This window comes from Thermobia domestica, chromosome 2 (genome assembly GCF_964235325.1).
Source record: "Thermobia domestica chromosome 2, izTheDome1.hap1.1, whole genome shotgun sequence".
NCBI classification, from domain to species: Eukaryota; Metazoa; Arthropoda; class Insecta; order Zygentoma; family Lepismatidae; genus Thermobia; species Thermobia domestica.
This window is the reverse complement of record NC_137455.1, coordinates 11,467,830-11,487,944: the sequence shown is the minus strand read 5'-3', so window position 1 is coordinate 11,487,944 and position 20,115 is coordinate 11,467,830. Positions and strand designations below refer to the sequence as shown.

Sequence of the window (20,115 nt, the reverse complement as noted above, 5' to 3'; positions counted from 1 at the left end):
TCCACTCGTCTGGTCCCCAGGTCGCACAGACAGACAGACAAACAAACAAACAAACTCTTTATTTTATTTATATTAGATAAGATATACTATGTAAAATAGTCTCGTATCATAATATGTGATGTACAACAAATGTTACATTATATATTATCCGTAGCTCGTGAAATGCTGCAACATATTAAAGCCTCAGAATAGTTGGGCAAGCGAATAATCCAGAAGTTACGTAGCCCTATTGCGTTCATGGGAACGAAAACACAATAATTATAACTATGCTAAATTACTATAGACTACCAACTGCTCATTCAGAGAATTTATGAAGTTCACTCTATCGCAATAGTTTTATACAAACTAGATTTAGACTACGGATAATAGTTTTATACAAACTAGATAATCAATTATTATTATTATTATCATTATATTTGCAGTACAACCAAATACAACGACATTAACTATTAGTTCTAATTAACTGAATTGAGCTGAAAATTAAATCTTGATCTTTAAAGATTAACTATTAATTTTATGCGTTCTGTACCTTTCTAAAGGAATAAAAGCTGGAATTGGTTTCAAGGCTGTTTCTGAGTGAATACTTTCTTCAAAATAATATTAAAAATTATAGAAAGATTTTCGAGACATTCGAGTCGAGTCGAGATTTTTAAGAGCCGTCTCGACTCGACTCGTGTCTCGACTCGAAAATTCGAGTCGAGAAATACGTTTGTCTCGACTCGTCTCGAATTTTACAAAGTGTGTCTCGACTCGAATCTCGACTCGAATTCGAGTCGAGTCGAGTCGAGATTCGAGACATGTCTCGACTCGAGCGCATCCCTACCTATTAAGGTGTCCCCCCTTACAGATTTTGGTGAGGGGGAAAAGCAAGTGTAAAATTTTTGGTGGGGGGGGGAAATCCCCCGGGATTTCGCACCCTGATTTAACACCCCCATCTTCTGTGCAGGATGATGAAAACTGGTCGCATCGAGGTGACCTTAAGTTTGTGGTGGTCAATATCGTGTCCGTGGCTTTTCTCAGAATTCTCCCGTTTCCTTCCATATTCTCATTCCACCAATTCTTCCATCATCAATAACTTGCTTTAATCACCGTTTCCCTTAGCCTAAAGGACGCAATTCCACCCATTCTTTACTATGTTTAGCAGAGTTCATTATTGTTATTCTTTTAATTAACCCACCTACTTAATTGTCTTTTCTTATTATTAAACCACCTACATGCAGTGGCGTATTTAGGATTTTCTTTCGGGGGGGATACTATGCACAACATGTGAATAAGCACATATTTTTCCTTTTGGGTACCGGAGTTCCTCCGTGGCTAAGCGGTTAGCGTACGCGCCTTTGGCGTGGGAGACCCCGGTTCAATTCCCGGCGGGAGCTCATGTGGTTCGGATTCCACGTTAATCAGTAGGTCCACGTCTCATATAGCCTCGCTGCTGAAAGGGACGCCAAACTAAAATCAACTCAACAACATACTTCCTTACTTTTGGTGTTACTGACGACGGCAGACTTAAATCATAACTAACAACAGTCGAAAGTATGATAGGAGAAACGAAGGAAAGTAACAACTAAGAAAAAGAAACAGAACAGAGCACCAACAGAGCAAAAGAAAGAAAGAATGCAGTTCTTACCTGGAATTGACAAATACAAAAGCATAAAGAAATGGAAAGTCAATAAAATTCTTAGAAATGGTAGGAAGGATTTATTGTTGTACGTGGAATGCAAAAAACTAAGAAACGAGCTCCTTCGTGGCTAAGCGGTAAGCGTACGTGCTGTTGGCGAGGGAAACTTGGGTTCGATTCTCGGTGGGAGCTCATGTAGTATGGATTTACGTTAATCAATAGATCCCGTCTCATATAGCCTCCCTGCTGAAAGGGACGTTAAAACTCACAATCAACTCAAAAACTAACCTATTTCGGAGTGGCTTGAGCCCGATAGCCCCGTAAATACCTCACTGCCTATGTGTTATGTCTATGGGTGTCCTCGATAAAAAGAAAAAAAAAAGAAAATATTGTTTGTAAATAAAGGTCTCGTATACATGTTACTTCTTTCACGGATGACGTAACGAAGAATCACCGACCTATCTGGTGATCCCGATCATAGTACAGTGTGTGATGATGAAATTAGCAGATACTTCGCATTTTTTCTCCAATGTGATCGTGATCCCGTGTGTCAACTCTATAGCTTACTTACATTTTGTTCATTTAGTCGCTGGGCGTCGCGACAAGCAGTCAGCAAGACTTATCTGCTGGTGGCTTTGCTATCGTTTGAGGGGCGTGGGTAGCGAAACGTTGTTGTGCTTCAGTTGCGATAGGGGATACCGCGGTGGAAAGGCTGGAAGTCTGCATGCGCTGTTGAATTGCAGGCTGTGTTGCTGGATTTGAACTGCGTGAATATAGTGTTTCCACCATGAATAGCGGAATTGCTAGGCTTACTGTGACTGCAACTGGGATTTTAATACTTTTAGGATTCAAAATTGCAGTTCAAGTGTACTTAGTTGCAGTAGCTAGTTATATTGTAACAGGCCGGCGGTATAAATGGATTCCAATTTTACGGAAAACACTTTGGCGGGATATCACGTAAGTACCTCTCTCTCTTTTTTTAATATATATAAAACGGGCGTACTGAAATTTTGGATAAGAAAATTGGGTGTATAACAATTGAAACTATAATACAGAAATACTTTGCCTAATTTGCCAGTAAACATGGACTTGTTTACAAACAGTTACTACGTTTTGTTTACAAATTTGCGGGGCAAGGTAACTCAATGGTAGGCCCAGGGACCTCTGGTCAATGTTGCCAGACTTGGTACAATTGTACCAAATTCAGCCCTTTTTGTCATTCTTCGGCCCGTTGGAAACCCAGGTTCGATTCCCGGTGGGAGCTCATGTACCACGCTGGCATTTTCAGCCCCTTTTGTGGAAAAGTTGGTACAATTCTACCCAATTCAGCACCATTTAACAAATGTCACATTTTTAAAAGTGTCAGTAAGACTTTTCTTACATCTCACGTTACTCATACTGTGTGTTGGATTCTTAAAAAAATGCTGTTGAACATTCGTTCTGTGACGCTGTACCACATAATACTACGAACTTTGTGTGGAAAATTCATAATCCGAAGTCTATAGGGAAACAAGTGAAGCTAGATGGGCGCATGAAGCGGACGAGAAAGAAGCAGGGTAGTGGACATTTTAGCTTGAAAAAAAAAAAAAAAAAAAAAAAACACGTTAAGTGTTCGCTATTCTGATTCTGGTTACTTTGAAATTGAGGCGCGTTTGGTTTCCTTATGAAACATACTAAAGATGATGACTGTTTTCCGTTTTAATTTGCGGCCTTACAAAATTTTCATCTACTTCCACGGTTGTTCGGGTCCTCCTATTTGAATGTTTTTTAAAAAAATATTTTTTAAAATGAACACTTTCTTGATTGGAACCCTTGAAAGAGGGGGAGTGTTCTAGAACTTTATCTCTTTTAGTTTCGTGTTTTAGAACTATGTATTACACTGGTATAAAATAATGAATTCAGCCCTTTTTTTTTTTTCAATTTGGTACTATTTTTCAGCCCACTTTAGAGCTAGGACTATGGCAACACTGCCTCTGGTGCATGGCGTCCCTGGTTCGATCCCGGCCAAGTAAGTTTGTGGTGAACAACAATGTGTCTGTGAGTTTTCTCAGGTACTACAGTTGCCTCCCACATTCTCATCCCCAGGGCCGTGTCGTGGAAAATCAGCGCCTGTGGCGAGAATATACGAACGGCGTCCCCATTAATATATTCCAAGCAATTTTTCCTATCTTTTTCCATTTTTCTCTCCCGAATTTTTCGCCCCCTTATTTCGGCGCACGGGGCCGTCGCCCCGCTCGTCTCCCCCCCCCCACGATACGGCCCTGCTCATCCCATAAATTCTTCCATCATTTACTTTAATCATTCGTTTCCCTTTGCCTAAAAGGCATAATCATGTTAAAATGGAAGGTTTCATTTTTTTTTGTTGTTGTTTATAACCTTCCTGTCTTTATAATGGGCTAACACATTGAAATGAAAACTATTTAAATTTTATTTTTTAAAATAGGTCGAATCCCTGTATATTTTGGACCAAAGGAAGACATTTTGGAATTTCTTTTCTTTTCTTGGTAATGGGGGAGGGTGGTTTAGCGGTAGAACTCTCTTTTTGGTTGCGAGCGAGGACTCCCGTTGTTGATCCCGGGTCATGTGCGAACACTTGTGTTCGCGGTTTTTTTACTCCTAGATTCTTCCGTTTCCTTCCACGTGACAAAGTAGTTATGGTTGCCCGTAGGAGTTTATTTCTTATCTGTAAGTAGAGTTTGTTTACTGTTTGTGTAATTATCACGTGGTGACATGTTCACCAGCGTGTGAGTGTGCTGATAAGCTGTTTCAGTTATTAAAGTCACTGATCCTAGCAACAACAAAAAAAGAAATCAGTTGTCATATTCAGAGATTCTGAAAAAAAAAACTGGTGTTCGTAGTAGTAGAACGAGTCGTAATTTTTTTCATAGCCTATAATAATAATAATAATAATAATAATAATAATAATAATAATAATAATAATAATATAATCCGTTTATAAACTTATACCTACTAGTTGACGATACAGGTGGATACTGAATTAATTTGTTCCCTACGATGCCAAACACCTTAGCCTTTGCCTTATACTTATAATAACGGCATTGAAGAGTATTTTTTGACCTTCGTTATGAGTACTGTTATTCTGTTTAAAAAAAAAAAATCTTGAAATATGTGCTTATGCCTCGAAGAGGCTAATCTGCACGTTTTTACGTTGTTTCCGGTGAGGCGCTTTTCTGAACGAAACGCAAGTAATGTTTATCGGGGATGTCCGCAGGCAGGTTTTAGAATGCAGGTCACTCCCGTGATTATTATTATTATTTTTTTTTTTTTTTGCGGGGAGGGGGGAAGACGATTTTTAGTGAAAATGATGCATTTGAACTGCAATTATGACATAATGCGTTTAAGAACGTTAAAAAACATTCCGGAATTTGACAAAATTTATCTTTGTTTTGCTAGAACCAACTCCGGTCTCCTCTAGTATTTGGGGGGGGAGTGGGAGGAGAGTATGGTAAATTTGATGCCATTACACTGAAGCACTCCAAGGGTTTTAGGACCCTATCTTGAGCAACAGGAATTACTTCACAGAAGCGTACCCATGCGGGTGATCCATTGTGTCCAGGACAACTAAACTTAGTACCTAATTCGACATTCATTTGTATGTTTTCTTAATAAAACTACACTTCTCTACCAGATAAATGCTTGATGGAGTATAAAAATTTGATCTTCCACTCCATTTGCACCCCTCAAACCCTGCTCCCGCCAAGTGAACTTTGTGGTGGACAAACACCGTGTGCGTGGGTTTTCTCGGGGTTCTCCCGTTTCCTCCCACTATCTTCATTCCACCATTTCATTCATTTCTCATAATCACCGTCTCCTTTAGCCTAACCGGCATAACCGTGGGACGTAAAACTCAAAGATTTCATTTCATTTTTTCCATTTGTACCCTTCATGTTCTTATAAAAGGGTGCACGGTGTCTCAGTGGTTGAGCGTTTACCTCTGGTGCATGGGGTCCCTAGTTTGAACCCCGGCAAAGTAGGTTTGTAGAGGATAACATTGTGTCCCTGGGTTTTTTCTGGTAATTTCTATTTCCTCCCACTTTTTCATTCCACCAATTAGTCCATAATTCATTTACCTTAACCATCGTCGCCTTTACCCTAAAGGGGCATAATCGCGGGACTTTATGCTCAAAGATTTCATTTTTGTTTTTATAAAAAGAATCTAGTTCTATATTTTTTCTGAAAATATAGATGGCGGTTCTTATCGATTACTTAAGTCTTTTTCAGGTGGAGAAATAGCACTACTTCAATACTATATAGACCCCAAACTGGGATCTCTCACAAAGAAATTTCTGTGTACGCACTTGCTTAGGCGGCGCTACAGTGGGTGCAGCTGCATCCACATTAACTTCGATTTTGGAGCCGCGGTGGCTCAGTGGTAGAGCGTTCACCTCTGGTGCTAGGGGTCCTGGGTTCGACCCCCAGCCCCCGCCAAGTGAACTTTGTGGTGGACAAACACCGTGTGTGTGGGTTTTCTCGGGGTTCTCCCGTTTCCTCCCACTTCCTTCATTCCACCATTTCATTCATTGCTCAACATCACCGTCTCCTTTAACCTAACCGGCATAACCGTGGGACGTAAAACTCAAAGATTTCATTTCATTTCATTAAAAAAAATCATTTTTTAAATTTCAACTTCGATTTTCAGATTTCCCACAATAATTATTTCTATTTTGTATATTTATTGTTTCCTATGTTTGGATATATTTGAGGGACTTCTTAAGTTTTTCATAAGTTACTTGCTGTCATACAGTGCTCTTCTAGTTTTTTTTTTCTTTTAAATAAGTAAAACGTATAGATTATTTTTGAGATCTTAAAGTTTCAATATTGCAGACTATTCTGGCAACAATGTTAGGATGTGTTGTCTCTTCCCAGCTTGCATCCACATTACCAAAGTCCTGGCCCTGCTTATGCACTTGTAACGTCACTCGGCCGACAAGGGATGGTAAGTTCCTATCAATGAACCAGTCCATTATAAGATAGGCTACTATATTGAAATTTGTCAGGTGTGAATAAATAAATATTCGAGATAGCTGGCTTCACTAAGATTATAACGGTCTGGACCTGGCTTAATGTTAGGAACACGTGCTGGTCTAAAGTAAAATTGCATTTGTTTCATTTAAAAATTATTGATTTCTTATTTAGAATTCAACTACTGTGAATATACAGGGTGTTTGAAAACAACACAGACAACATTTAGGAGGTTGTTCCTGACACCAAGATAAAACAAAAAGCATAGACCAACCTGGGTGCACAAATGTTTCCTTTCGGAGCTATAGGCCGAAAACATGAAGAAATGAATTTTGAAAGTCCATAGCCCCAATACTATGGGACCTATTGTTGTGCGGTCAAGACTGCACTTAGCAACTATGTGCCTTATCCAAATGTCCATGTTTCACTATCCTGCGGTACTTACGCAACAGTTTTTATAGAGGTAGTTGGTGAGTACTTCAAATTATATGCCCGTGGCCAAACTCCCTTTATAAAAATTGTGAGTACCTTAGGATTCTGAAACATGTACAGTAGAATCTTGATTATCCAACACAGTTTTTAAGCTATTTCTCAGCCTCTGTTCAACCGATCTGTTTCAAATTTTGGAGAACGTAACTAGATAGCAATAGAAGCTTACTCTCCAAATTTGCTGTAAATCGGTTGAATAGGGGCTGAGAAATATTCCGAAAACTGTGTCTGATAATAGAGGTTGTACTGTATTCTTGGATAGTGCACACACTAGTTCCTAGGTTGGTATATGCTTTTTGTCTTATCTTGGTGTAACTATTTACCTCCCAACCCAAACGTCGGTATTGTTTTGAAACACCCTGTATATAGAACCATAATGATAAAATGATACACAATTTCACAAAGATAAAATTACCAGTTTACCAATTACCAGTTTTACAAACTTTTCCCATATTTTGTCGTGTTGTAAGGAATTGTTGTTATTTATTTACACATATATTGTACCCATGGTTTCACTTACAATTGAAATTTCGTGGTGAATACGTTAATTGTATGTGCATGTGGTACATTATTAGCCAATTCGGCTGAAGGCCAGATTCTCAAAACATTATTCGCTTCCTTTTATGTTCGGAGGTCAACTTGTTTCGTCGAGGTTTTTTCGCTTTCTCTTAACCACTGGACTGGAGGATAGCAATGTGAGAGAATGCTTTATTTTTTTCATTTTAATCAGTGGAACGAAATGTTACCCACAAAGCTATCCATTGATAAGAAAGAACCTTTCTGAGTCATCCTTGGTAGAATGAGTATAGTGTTTCATCTTCTTTCTTTGCATTTCTGTTGGCGACTGCTGTGCCTGGATCCCAAACCTATTTATTAAATAGGTCAAGGTTTCGTGTCGCTTTTGTTTAAGACAAGTTCTGCAACAAAATTTCTGCGCTGTCTTGACCAGTAACATATTACCGAACGAAGAGTTTAGACATTCTAGTTTTAGTCAGGAGGTGGCTATATTCAGTGGCGAATCTAAAAAGTAAAAACGGGGGTTGCAGCCAGAACCCCTTCCAAAAATGAAATCTTGGAAGTTTTACGTCCCACGGTTATGCCAGTTAGGCTAAAGGAGACGATGATGATGAGAAATGAATGAAATGGTGGGATGAAACGAGAGGCCCCGAGAAAACCCCCACACACGGTATTTGTCCGCCACAAAGCTCGATTGGCACGAGCTGTGATCGAACAAAGGACCCCAGGTACCTGAGGTGAACACTCTACTACTGTGCCAACCAGCGGCCCCCAACCAGAACCCAGACTATGCTGACAGGGAACGGACATCCAAATCAAACCTAATCCATTCGATAAACATAACAAAGATATGTTCATGCACAAAAAATTAGGTGTCATGGACAACGTAATAAGTCCTGGACCCCATTAACTCTGTAATTATAAAGAAAATCGTAGACTCGCAGTGAAATAGCTATTGTGTCAACACTGTTCATTGGAAAGTCATGGTTTATAGTCCATTCTCTTTAGCATGAAACAAGCTTCCCAGAGGTGCTATGTATTGGGGCCCATAACATAGAACGGAATAAATATGAGGGAAAAGCTTGTATACCAATACACGATTTCCCCTCTTACCTATTTTGTCTACCAATACAAAACTTGGTACACGCATTTCTTATCCTCTATAGTATTTTTCGAGATAACACTTGGATTGTGTGGTTTTACCCAGGGTCACTCTAGAGGAGTCCAAAGTTGATGGGCTTTAGGAGATACAGCTACCAGAACATCACATGGAAGTACAGAATAGTCTTCATACAGTTGGAGGTAGAAGCCCTGTAGGACCTCTTATAACGACAAAAGGTGAATAACAAATATAGGGGTACATATTAAAACTAGGGGGAATAATCATTTTCCTTTTGGGTGCCAACAAATTTTAATGAATTTGACAAATGCAGTATTATTTTTGAACAAAGAGCATAAGGAAATGAAAAGTCAACGAAATTCTTAGAAATGTAAGAAGGATTATTGCTCTACGTGAAATGCGAAAAACTAAAAAAATATTTTGGGCCGATAGCCCCCCTAAATAGGCCAATGCCGCTTTGTATATCATTATTCTATTTTATTTCTTTTCTTCTTTTTTACCAGAAGGCTTGGAAGAAAAACAGAATATAGCCAGTGGCGGATCCAGCCCTGAACCGGGGCATCCCAGTTTTTGACCGACAAAAATAATTCAAGCTATTATTTATATAATTTTGAAAGTTTTTAGTAAGCGTTGCTTTATAATGTATTCTTTATTGGAAAATTTTTAAAACATTAGTTATAGCTTCAGTTGCAGTTTTTCTTTATGCAATGTGTAAAACAATACTTGATGACTACTGTGTCACCCAGGGGCGGACTGGCAACCATAGGGCCCACCCTGCTAAACTGAAATGAGGGCCCACTGTATAAAAACGTAAAAAATGAACAACAGATTATTTAAAATTATAAACTAGTTAATTTTGACATGATTTTACCCGTCTGCTGGAAATCCGAAAATAAAGACTGGTGTTTCAAAAAATGCCATCAATTTCAAAAAAAAGCAGTAGAGGAGATATAGACATTCGGGAAACGTTAATTAATTTTGAGGCAATTTTTATTGCGTTTTCATGTAAAATAACATATCTGAAACTTTTTTTAAAGTAACCAAACCTGCAACCACCCTACTTTACCAAGATCCGTATTTTGTCATAGCTGATCTGGGACTCCCCTCCCCCTTGATGCGTAAAAAATACCACTTACTTCAGTCGGGAGTCTGCTCGCGAATGTGCCTCAATCTCTCTCTGTACATCCATGTCCAAAATGATTGTCGCATATCTATAACTGTTTTCTTCGAAGAATATAATTTGATAATGATGTTGCAGGACACTTTTAATACTGATACTATGTGTATAATCAGGAAATTATATTTGTGGTAAATTTCACAGGGAAAGAATTATAAATACGAAAATTAGAATGAGTAAAACAAAATCTTGCTAAATGGAGAAGAAAGTTTTACTTTCGTTTTACTGGTTCCTGTCACCACGGCATGGCGCGTCCTCAGGTTGCGGATCGAGGAGAAGGCCTCTAGATATAGAGGTTAGCTGCGAATATACTGAATAAGCAGTCACGGACAGACGACTAGGAGTGGTCCTCCAGCTTGGGGGTTTGGGTAAGGCTAACACCCTCATCCTGTAAAAAAAGGTACTTGTTCAGAAACATTCAGAAAAGCCTCGGACAAGGACTGATAACTTGGCACGACATCAGCAAAAGAAAATGGATCTCGCAGAGATAGGAATACAAAGTAGAAACTGGTTGCAATTAGCTAAGGATAGAAGTCAGTGGAGAGCTTTTGTGAACGCGGCACTGAACCTCCGGGTTCCATAGGCCATATAGTTAGTTAGTTAGTTCTTATTTACTGCTCTTTTGACATGAAATTTGCCACATACATGTCTTTGCCGATTATACACATACTAACATTATAAGAAATACCGGGCGAATTCGTTATCAAATTATATTCCTAGAACAACATATTTATAGACATCCAACAATAATTTTGGACATGAGTGTACCTGTCTTTTTGGCGAGAAGAAAATGTTGTAACCCACATACACAAACTCGTCTAAATATTGCTGTATAATCTCGAGGAAGTACGCCCCGCTATTAGTAGACAATCCCCCCCCCCGCCAAGCGTGTCAGGTGAGTAGTTGTGGGCAAACTACTCGCCCAAATGAATATTCATGAGTGTGTACTTTTTTGACATTTTAGCACTTCCTAATGCACGTTTAAAAAAAATGGATACACCCTTTTACGCATACTAATGACACATAATGTATGCAGGTGCATCCGGAGGTAACATGACATATAATAAATGTTTCCGGTTAAAAGAAATGTTAATGGGACAAGCAGAATACAGAAAAGACCTTTTCGGAAATAAAATATGCAGATCACACACGTAGAACAAGGTAATTCATTAATATTCAGCACATGTAACGCGACAGCTGCTGGATCGGAATGAGTGAAAGAAAGCACTGGAAAACTTCCAGATCTTTTTAATTTATTATTGTTGGAATAGGGGAAAGAACACACTCGAACCTTCTGGAAAGATTTAAGGGTATAAAAAATACTGATGCATTTGCATGATGTGTACATTTAGAAAGAATACAGCAGGAACATCAAGTGTTAAGTTTGCGAAGAAGATATTTTACTACTAGGAGAGATTGGAAGATTGGTAAGTAATAACGTTGTAGTTTTCTTGTATTATACTTGTTCATTTTTATATGGGAAAGGGACATATTGTAATTGTTTGGAGTATAAGGGGGACGGAACTGTTTGGTTTTATCGGGAATTGATTGCGGATTTTCCGGCATTGAAAAATGATATGACTCGGTGTACTTTTATGGAATTATAACTTGACTAAGATATAGTATAATGTAATATGAAGGGAATCAACATTAATGATTGCACCGGGAATCGAACCAGGGCTATTCCACGTGAAAAGCCGTACGACAAACATTTTGCTTAGCAGATGTTGTTACTCATATGTAGCTATGAATTGTGTAAGACATAACAGGTATATAAAAATATATTGTACAGGAAGTTAGCAGAATGCGCCCCGGGAATCGAATGAGTATTCTCCCAGGTGGAGAACCGTACGCTAAATTTTATGCTTGAAGTGTGAACTTATTACTTATATGTAGCTATGAATTGTGTATGACATAACAGGTATATATAAATTATATTGTACAGAAAGTTAGCAGAATGCGCCCCGGGAATCGAATTACTATTCTCCCACGTGGAGAACCGTACGACAAACATTTTGATTGCAGTGCGAACTTGTTACTTATATATAGTTATGAATTGTGTAAGACATAACAGGTATATATAAATTATATTGTACAGGAAGTTAGCAGAATGCGCCCCCGGGAATCGAATGAGTATTCTCCCAGGTGGAGAACCGTACGCTAAATTTTATGCTTGCAATGTGAACTTGTTACTTATATATAGCTATGATTTGTGTATAACATAACAGGTATATATAAATTATATTGTACAGAAAGTTAGCAGAATGCGCCCTCGGGAATCGAACCAGAACTCTTCCACGTGAAAGCCGTAAGACAAACATTTTGCTTAGCAGATGTTGCTACTTATATGTAGCTATGAATTGTGTAAGATATAACAGGTATATATAAATTATATTGTACAGAAAGTTAGCAGAATGCGCCCCCGGGAATCGAACCAGGGCTATCCTACGTGGAGAACCGCACGCTTGCTTGCACTGTAGACTTTTCTCAGTTATAAATGGTATATTTTACAAACTTATATTGGATAGGTAGTTAACAGAATCTGCACCGCGAATGGAACCATGGCTCTCTTACATGCAAAGCCAATATATTTGTAATTTGAAAAGTCGTAATACGGTAACTAATTGCATTTTTTCTTTTCTGTTTTAGGTGCTGAAGCAAATAAGTGATAGAATCGAGAAAAGCAGAGAGCACGAAAGACGTGGATTGTAATTGGATCATCACTTAAACAGAGATAAACTAATATTTGGTAAGTATTATTATTATTATTATTATTATTATTATTATTGTAAACTTTTGTGTTTTGTTTCATAAACGCTAGTGTAACAATGAGGTTATATGGCGACAGAACGTTTTAACGTTACCGCAGATTGAACTTAAGGGTTTTTCATGTTGAAAGCTAATGCAATAAAAAGAGACCCGAGATTGTTTGAACATATTACCCAGGGCGAAATGTAGTAGTGAAGTTGAAAGGGAACTTATATTTTGTAATTGGAAGTCGTAATACAGCAAGTAACTAATTCTTAATTTCTTTTATTGTTTTAGGTGGTGAAGGAAATAAAAAATCTTAATAGAAATACTGGAGAATAAACCTTATTTTCCTGAATTGTATCCACGAAACTTGTGAAATTTGGCGAGTAGCAACTCGAGAAATTTCACTTCGTGGATACGAGTTTCTTCTTTTCTGGCTTGAGAGCAAAGCGAAAACAGTTATTCTGGCAAGTAGATATGAGTTTCTGCTTTTTTTCTGGCTTGAGAGCAAAGAGAAAACATTTTGTTCTGGTATGAGTCTTATATACTCATCTACTCGAGACATTTTACAAGTAGGCAACGTTGAATGGTTAATGATTGTAAAAATGTTGAATATGAAGAAAGTGGTAGGAAATGGAGAACCCCGAGAATATCCACAGAGTGTTGTCCATCACAAATTGTCACGGTCTTGGGATTGAACTAGGGATCTTCGTGCCAGATGGGTGCACTCTACCAATGGATCAAACTGTTTCCATTTAAAGAAGTATTCCGTACAGTGATAATTATGAATGTTGTCTAATATTTTTGTTGTAGGTTTTCGTGCTCATGTTGTTAAATAAAACATTTTTTCTACTAACATTACAATGGACAAATGATGAAAGCGAATATGTATAAGAAATAATAAAATATTAAATGGTCGTATAAAATAATCTCTAATATTAAAAGTTAAATAAAATTGAATTACTCGCACACAACTCGTATTCAAAAATCAATACATAAACTTTTCATCCACACCTGTATTGCCCTCCTATAATGCAACTAGATAGTTCGTTCGTTTATTATAGTTTAAGTTGAATGCTTGTTCCGATGAAATTTCAAAAAAGTATTAACAGTCCAGATAAAGAAACATTTCGTCTTTTGAAAGTTCATGCATCGTTAATTTTAATACCAACAGATGTTTCGTGAAGTTGTTGTTGTCCACCAGCCCCACTACCCATGGAATTTTTTGTCCATCACAATTGCACATGTTCTGAGATTAAGTCACACCAGTGGACAAATGTGTTGATGGCTGGCTGCATTAGTCTGTTGATACGTTGGATAGTACGAGCCGTTGTTAGAAATGCTGTGTCGTCAGCGAATTGATAGACTTGGACGTGAGGAGATACATTTTGCAAACACTACCTGGTTCACTTTTTCCAGTTTTAGCTACTGGCATAAGCATACAAACTCATCATCTGAGAAAAATAATCGTTATATTTGGTGGTCAATCTCAACCATGGATAGTCTCAGCTTGAAAACAGAGGCTGTTTTCCTTAATTCTTTTGCACGGTGGGAGTTTTCAAGTTTATTTCACCTCAGTATGTTCTTATTTTCTTCATTATGTTTAAAGTTTTACATTAAATTTTAAAAAAGGTTCCAGCGAAAACATTTATTCCAACAAAAGTCTACCCAGGTTCGATTCCCGGCGGGAGCTCATGTGGTTCGGATTCCACGTTAATCAGTAGGTCCACGTCTCATATAGCTTCGCTGATGAAAAGAAACGTTAAACTCAAATCAAATCAAGTCCAACAAGAATCTTATACAACCATCTAATGGCCATATAATTTTGAATGCATGTGTATAAAGCTGTAAAATTTAAAACTGTAATCCTTGAACCATAGGTGGTGAAGGAAATCTATCCTTCTGGTCCTCTTAAACATTAGTTCAAAAAGAACAAAATAAAATTCGTGTAACCTGTGTATCACATAGTATACTAAGAATCTCAAACAATTATTAATACTACTGTGGGATTATAAAATATTCTTCATCGTCTTCAAATCGTTCACCTCTGGCGCGTGATGGGTCCATGGTTCGATCTTAGCCCGCCAAGGGCTTATTATGTTTGGCACACAGCATGTAAGCAAGTTCTCATGATTCTAACATTTCCTCCCTGAGAAAACAATCCATCTCAAGCAAAAAATTTTTATTGTTCCAAAGAAATCATGAAGTAAATTAAACCTTCAATAAGGATTATTTAATAATAATTATAAGGTATAATCATAGCCTTGCAATGATTCTATTACAAAAGAGAAAGATCGGATAAGCTATTTAAGCCAATAAATAAATGTAGGAAATGGAAGTACCAGGAGAAAAGAGATGTCCACCACAAAGTTCACTTGCTCGGTTTTTAAATCACAAACATCAAAATCTCTTCTACCACTGAGTCACCGTGCCCTCCCCCATATCCGACTATACTTCACTGTGGGTCTACAAGTTTCAAGAGGTTACCGTACAATGTTTATTCTTTTTAAAATCATATACCAAGTAAGGGTCTGCACATCCTGAAAATTGTTGGAGGGTGGATTCTGCACTAACAGTGACTGCGTTTAAGCATTATTGAAGTAACATTATTCTAGTTGCAATAAAACGACACGTAATTTTACAATATTGTCATCTATATTCTCAGCAAAAGAGTACACTATCTTCTTTTTATAAGACATAAAGAGTACAAGCGTACTGTAACATCGAGTTTTCTCTACAGTATATCACACATTTCTCTCCTACTGCAACCATAATTCTCTTAAGAAAGTGTTGAAATGTTTGTTGGGTTATAAAGTTTTAAATGTGGTCCGCATCCAATGAATCCCTCGCGTAAGTATGCCCTTAATTCAATCCATTCTGCATACAAGATTATATGTAGTATTCATTTAAAAGTAACTGTGTAAACAAGAATGTTAAAGTCTTCATATCATAAACTAAACACAAGGTATCAACCTCAGTGATTCCCGTTCAATCGACAATAGTTCATCATTTACTTACGTTGGTAATGTCTCTAAAAATCTAAAATAAAGTATTAAATAGTTTCAGTTTCCTACCATATTCTTCTTACACTAGTTTCTTCATATAGCATACAAACAACTAAGATTATTTTTTTTTCTAATATCAGTTTATTTCTTTAAAATACATTACTCTCACTGACAATTCAGTTGCCAGTAATTCAGTATTTTAGCTCGTTATTTATTTACATGTGTTAGTGCAATGTTTGTAATCTATTAAATTCTTAATATTACAATACTACAAATTGATCCATTTATAAAATAATATAGATAACAGTTCAATTCTATGTAACAATTTGTAATTTCTCAACTTACATCAAAGTATTTAGCCCTATATATATATATATATATATATATATATATATATATATATATATATATATATATATATATATATATATATATATATATATGAGGTTAAATATGTTCTTCTATTCATACACAATCAAATGCATATGCTACAGTGTCTCAGTGTTCATTTACAGAATTAAATAATTGTTTATCTTTCTCTAAAAACATTTCTACTATTTCTTTGATATAACAATCACACTCTGTAATGTATTCATATACCAGATTAAATTTTTTCTCCAAAGTATAAGTGTTCTTAATATTATAACCTTTAAAATGCTTCTTTAAATAAAGTTTATAGATTTTCTCTCTCATTTCACGTTTAATTAAGATCGTCCACACCTTTTGTAATAATTCGTAATCATACTGCAGCAAACAGTTGTGATCTTTTTCATTTTCATTATGTTCAACACATGCTTCACATAATAATGCTGAATTTGGTGTGTACTCATTAAATAATTGTATAACACATGTATGACTAATAGTTTCACTAGTACACTCGCAGTCATTAGCTTTCAGTTCAAAACAGTTAATATTTAAAACACTGTCATCATCATCACTTTCCGGGAGTATTTCATCATTATATCTATTATAACGTCTAAAATAATACACTTCTTCTATTTCCTGTGTTGGATATATGATTCTCACTTTATCACGTAATTCATCTGGCAAATCGGGGTCAGACGGCTGAATTAACAGTATAGGTTTTTCGTTTTCACGCTGAATTTCTTTTTCTCTAGGTGAAACATAAACAGTCTCCATGTTACTCATTTTTCTGCTCTTCAGCAAAAACAAATCAAATAAATACTTTTTCAAGTGTGATACATCTATTTATATACCTACAATAAAAGCTTCTGCGCATGTGTAAAACACATTTTTTTCCTTACATTTAATAAAGTGTTCTATGCATTCTGTGTCTTATATTACAATCAAATAATATTTTATTCAAATTCTCTGTTTAATAATATGTTTCAAGGCAATACAAAATAAATCTTTCCCAAAATCTTTTTCTAGTAAAATTTTTAATAGAGTGGGCCTGTATTCAAAGTCACACACAAGATCTCGGAAACGTTCAATAAAATTCCATGTAATCAAAAACAAATGTCCATGCTTTTTTCTGTAAATTGATAATAATTCTTTACGAACCTCAACTTTTGTTATGGTTTCTATAGCTTTCCGTTCAAGACATTCCGTATCCAACATCAAACAATCATGCTTTAACTGTCCACCTTCCAAAAAACCGCATGCAATACAAATACAAATATCGTCTGGTTTCCAATATATTATACACTCATTTATACAATCCAATGATGTACGTTCCACAGTACACTCACATAGTAACTTCAAAAATTCTTCCAACTCCCAATTCTGCACCGGGGAATTACTCACTGTTGGTGAAGGTGTAGGGGGATATTCTTCTATTTCGTTTTCAACATCAAGTAACGGGAAAACTTCTGTTTCCAATGGCGGAGGTTGTGGGCTCACCACCGGTTGGGATGAAACTTCTGTTCCCGGTAATACATCCACTTTAGACGGAGTAACTTCTGTTTCCAGTGGTGGAGGTTGCGGGCTCACCACCGGTTGGGTAAAACTTCTGTTTCCGGTAATACATCCAAGTTGGCCGGGGTAACTTCTGTTTCCAGTGGTGGAAAGTGCGAAATCACCACCGGTTGGAATAAAACCTCTGTTCCCTGCAAAGATGACAATTCTGTAAAATCACTTTCACCTCTTGTACTAAGATCCAACGGTTTCATTGAATCCATGTTTTAAAACCAATCTATAACTCCTTTTCACTAAAAACACCGCTATATTTCAACAGCAAACAATTCAGGAAAATAAGGTTTATTCTCCAGTATTTCTATTAAGATTTTTTATTTCCTTCACCACCTAAAACAATAAAAGAAATTAAGAATTAGTTACTTGCTGTATTACGACTTCCAATTACAAAATATAAGTTCCCTTTCAACTTCACTACTACATTTCGCCCTGGGTAATATGTTCAAACAATCTCGGGTCTCTTTTTATTGCATTAGCTTTCAACATGAAAAACCCTTAAGTTCAATCTGCGGTAACGTTAAAACGTTCTGTCGCCATATAACCTCATTGTTACACTAGCGTTTATGAAACAAAACACAAAAGTTTACAATAATAATAATAATAATAATAATAATAATACTTACCAAATATTAGTTTATCTCTGTTTAAGTGATGATCCAATTACAATCCACGTCTTTCGTGCTCTCTGCTTTTCTCGATTCTATCACTTATTTGCTTCAGCACCTAAAACAGAAAAGAAAAAATGCAATTAGTTACCGTATTACGACTTTTCAAATTACAAATATATTGGCTTTGCATGTAAGAGAGCCATGGTTCCATTCGCGGTGCAGATTCTGTTAACTACCTATCCAATATAAGTTTGTAAAATATACCATTTATAACTGAGAAAAGTCTACAGTGCAAGCAAGCGTGCGGTTCTCCACGTAGGATAGCCCTGGTTCGATTCCCGGGGGCGCATTCTGCTAACTTTCTGTACAATATAATTTATATATACCTGTTATATCTTACACAATTCATAGCTACATATAAGTAGCAACATCTGCTAAGCAAAATGTTTGTCTTACGGCTTTCACGTGGAAGAGTTCTGGTTCGATTCCCGAGGGCGCATTCTGCTAACTTTCTGTACAATATAATTTATATATACCTGTTATGTTATACACAAATCATAGCTATATATAAGTAACAAGTTCACATTGCAAGCATAAAATTTAGCGTACGGTTCTCCACCTGGGAGAATACTCATTCGATTCCCGGGGGCGCATTCTGCTAACTTCCTGTACAATATAATTTATATATACCTGTTATGTCTTACACAATTCATAACTATATATAAGTAACAAGTTCGCACTGCAATCAAAATGTTTGTCGTACGGTTCTCCACGTGGGAGAATACTCATTCGATTCCCGGGGCGCATTCTGCTAACTTCCTGTACAATATATTTTTATATACCTGTTATGTCTTACACAATTCATAGCTACATATGAGTAACAACATCTGCTAAGCAAAATGTTTGTCGTACGGCTTTTCACGTGGAATAGCCCTGGTTCGATTCCCGGTGCAATCATTAATGTTGATTCCCTTCATATTACATTATACTATATCTTAGTCAAGTTATAATTCCATAAAAGTACACCGAGTCATATCATTTTTCAATGCCGGAAAATCCGCAATCAATTCCCGATAAAACCAAACAGTTCCGTCCCCCTTATACTCCAAACAATTACAATATGTCCCTTTCCCATATAAAAATGAACAAGTATAATACAAGAAAACTACAACGTTATTACTTACCAATCTTCCAATCTCTCCTAGTAGTAAAATATCTTCTTCGCAAACTTAACACTTGATGTTCCTGCTGTATTCTTTCTAAATGTACACATCATGCAAATGCATCAGTATTTTTTATACCCTTAAATCTTTCCAGAAGGTTCGAGTGTGTTCTTTCCCCTATTCCAACAATAATAAATTAAAAAGATCTGGAAGTTTTCCAGTGCTTTCTTTCACTCATTCCGATCCAGCAGCTGTCGCGTTACATGTGCTGAATATTAATGAATTACCTTGTTCTACGTGTGTGATCTGCATATTTTATTTCCGAAAAGGTCTTTTCTGTATTCTGCTTGTCCCATTAACATTTCTTTTAACCGGAAACATTTATTATATGTCATGTTACCTCCGGATGCACCTGCATACATTATGTGTCATTAGTATGCGTAAAAGGATGTATCCATTTTTTTTAAACGTGCATTAGGAAGTGCTAAAATGTCAAAAAAGTACACACTCATGAATATTCATTTGGGCGAGTAGTTTGCCCACAACTACTCACCTGACACGCTTGGCGGGGGGGGGATTGTCTACTAATAGCGGGGCGTACTTCCTCGAGATTATACAGCAATATTTAGACGAGTTTGTGTATGTGGGTTACAACATTTTCTTCTCGCCAAAAAGACAGGTACACTCATGTCCAAAATTATTGTTGGATGTCTATAAATATGTTGTTCTAGGAATATAATTTGATAACGA

General features: G+C 36.7%; 1 protein-coding gene across 1 annotated transcript in view; it reads left to right on the top strand.

Annotated features, from left to right (window-relative positions):
* The first annotated feature begins 2,187 nt into the window (after positions 1 to 2,187).
* The window catches only part of Fatp3 (Fatty acid transport protein 3), a 147,168-nt gene continuing 129,240 nt past the window's right edge, over positions 2,188 to 20,115 (top strand). Inside the window, exon 1 of the mRNA XM_081738509.1 lies at positions 2,188 to 2,575. Within this exon, the coding sequence (XP_081594635.1) occupies positions 2,406 to 2,575 (170 nt within the window). The 5' untranslated portion in view covers positions 2,188 to 2,405. The remainder of the gene's footprint in view (positions 2,576 to 20,115) is intronic.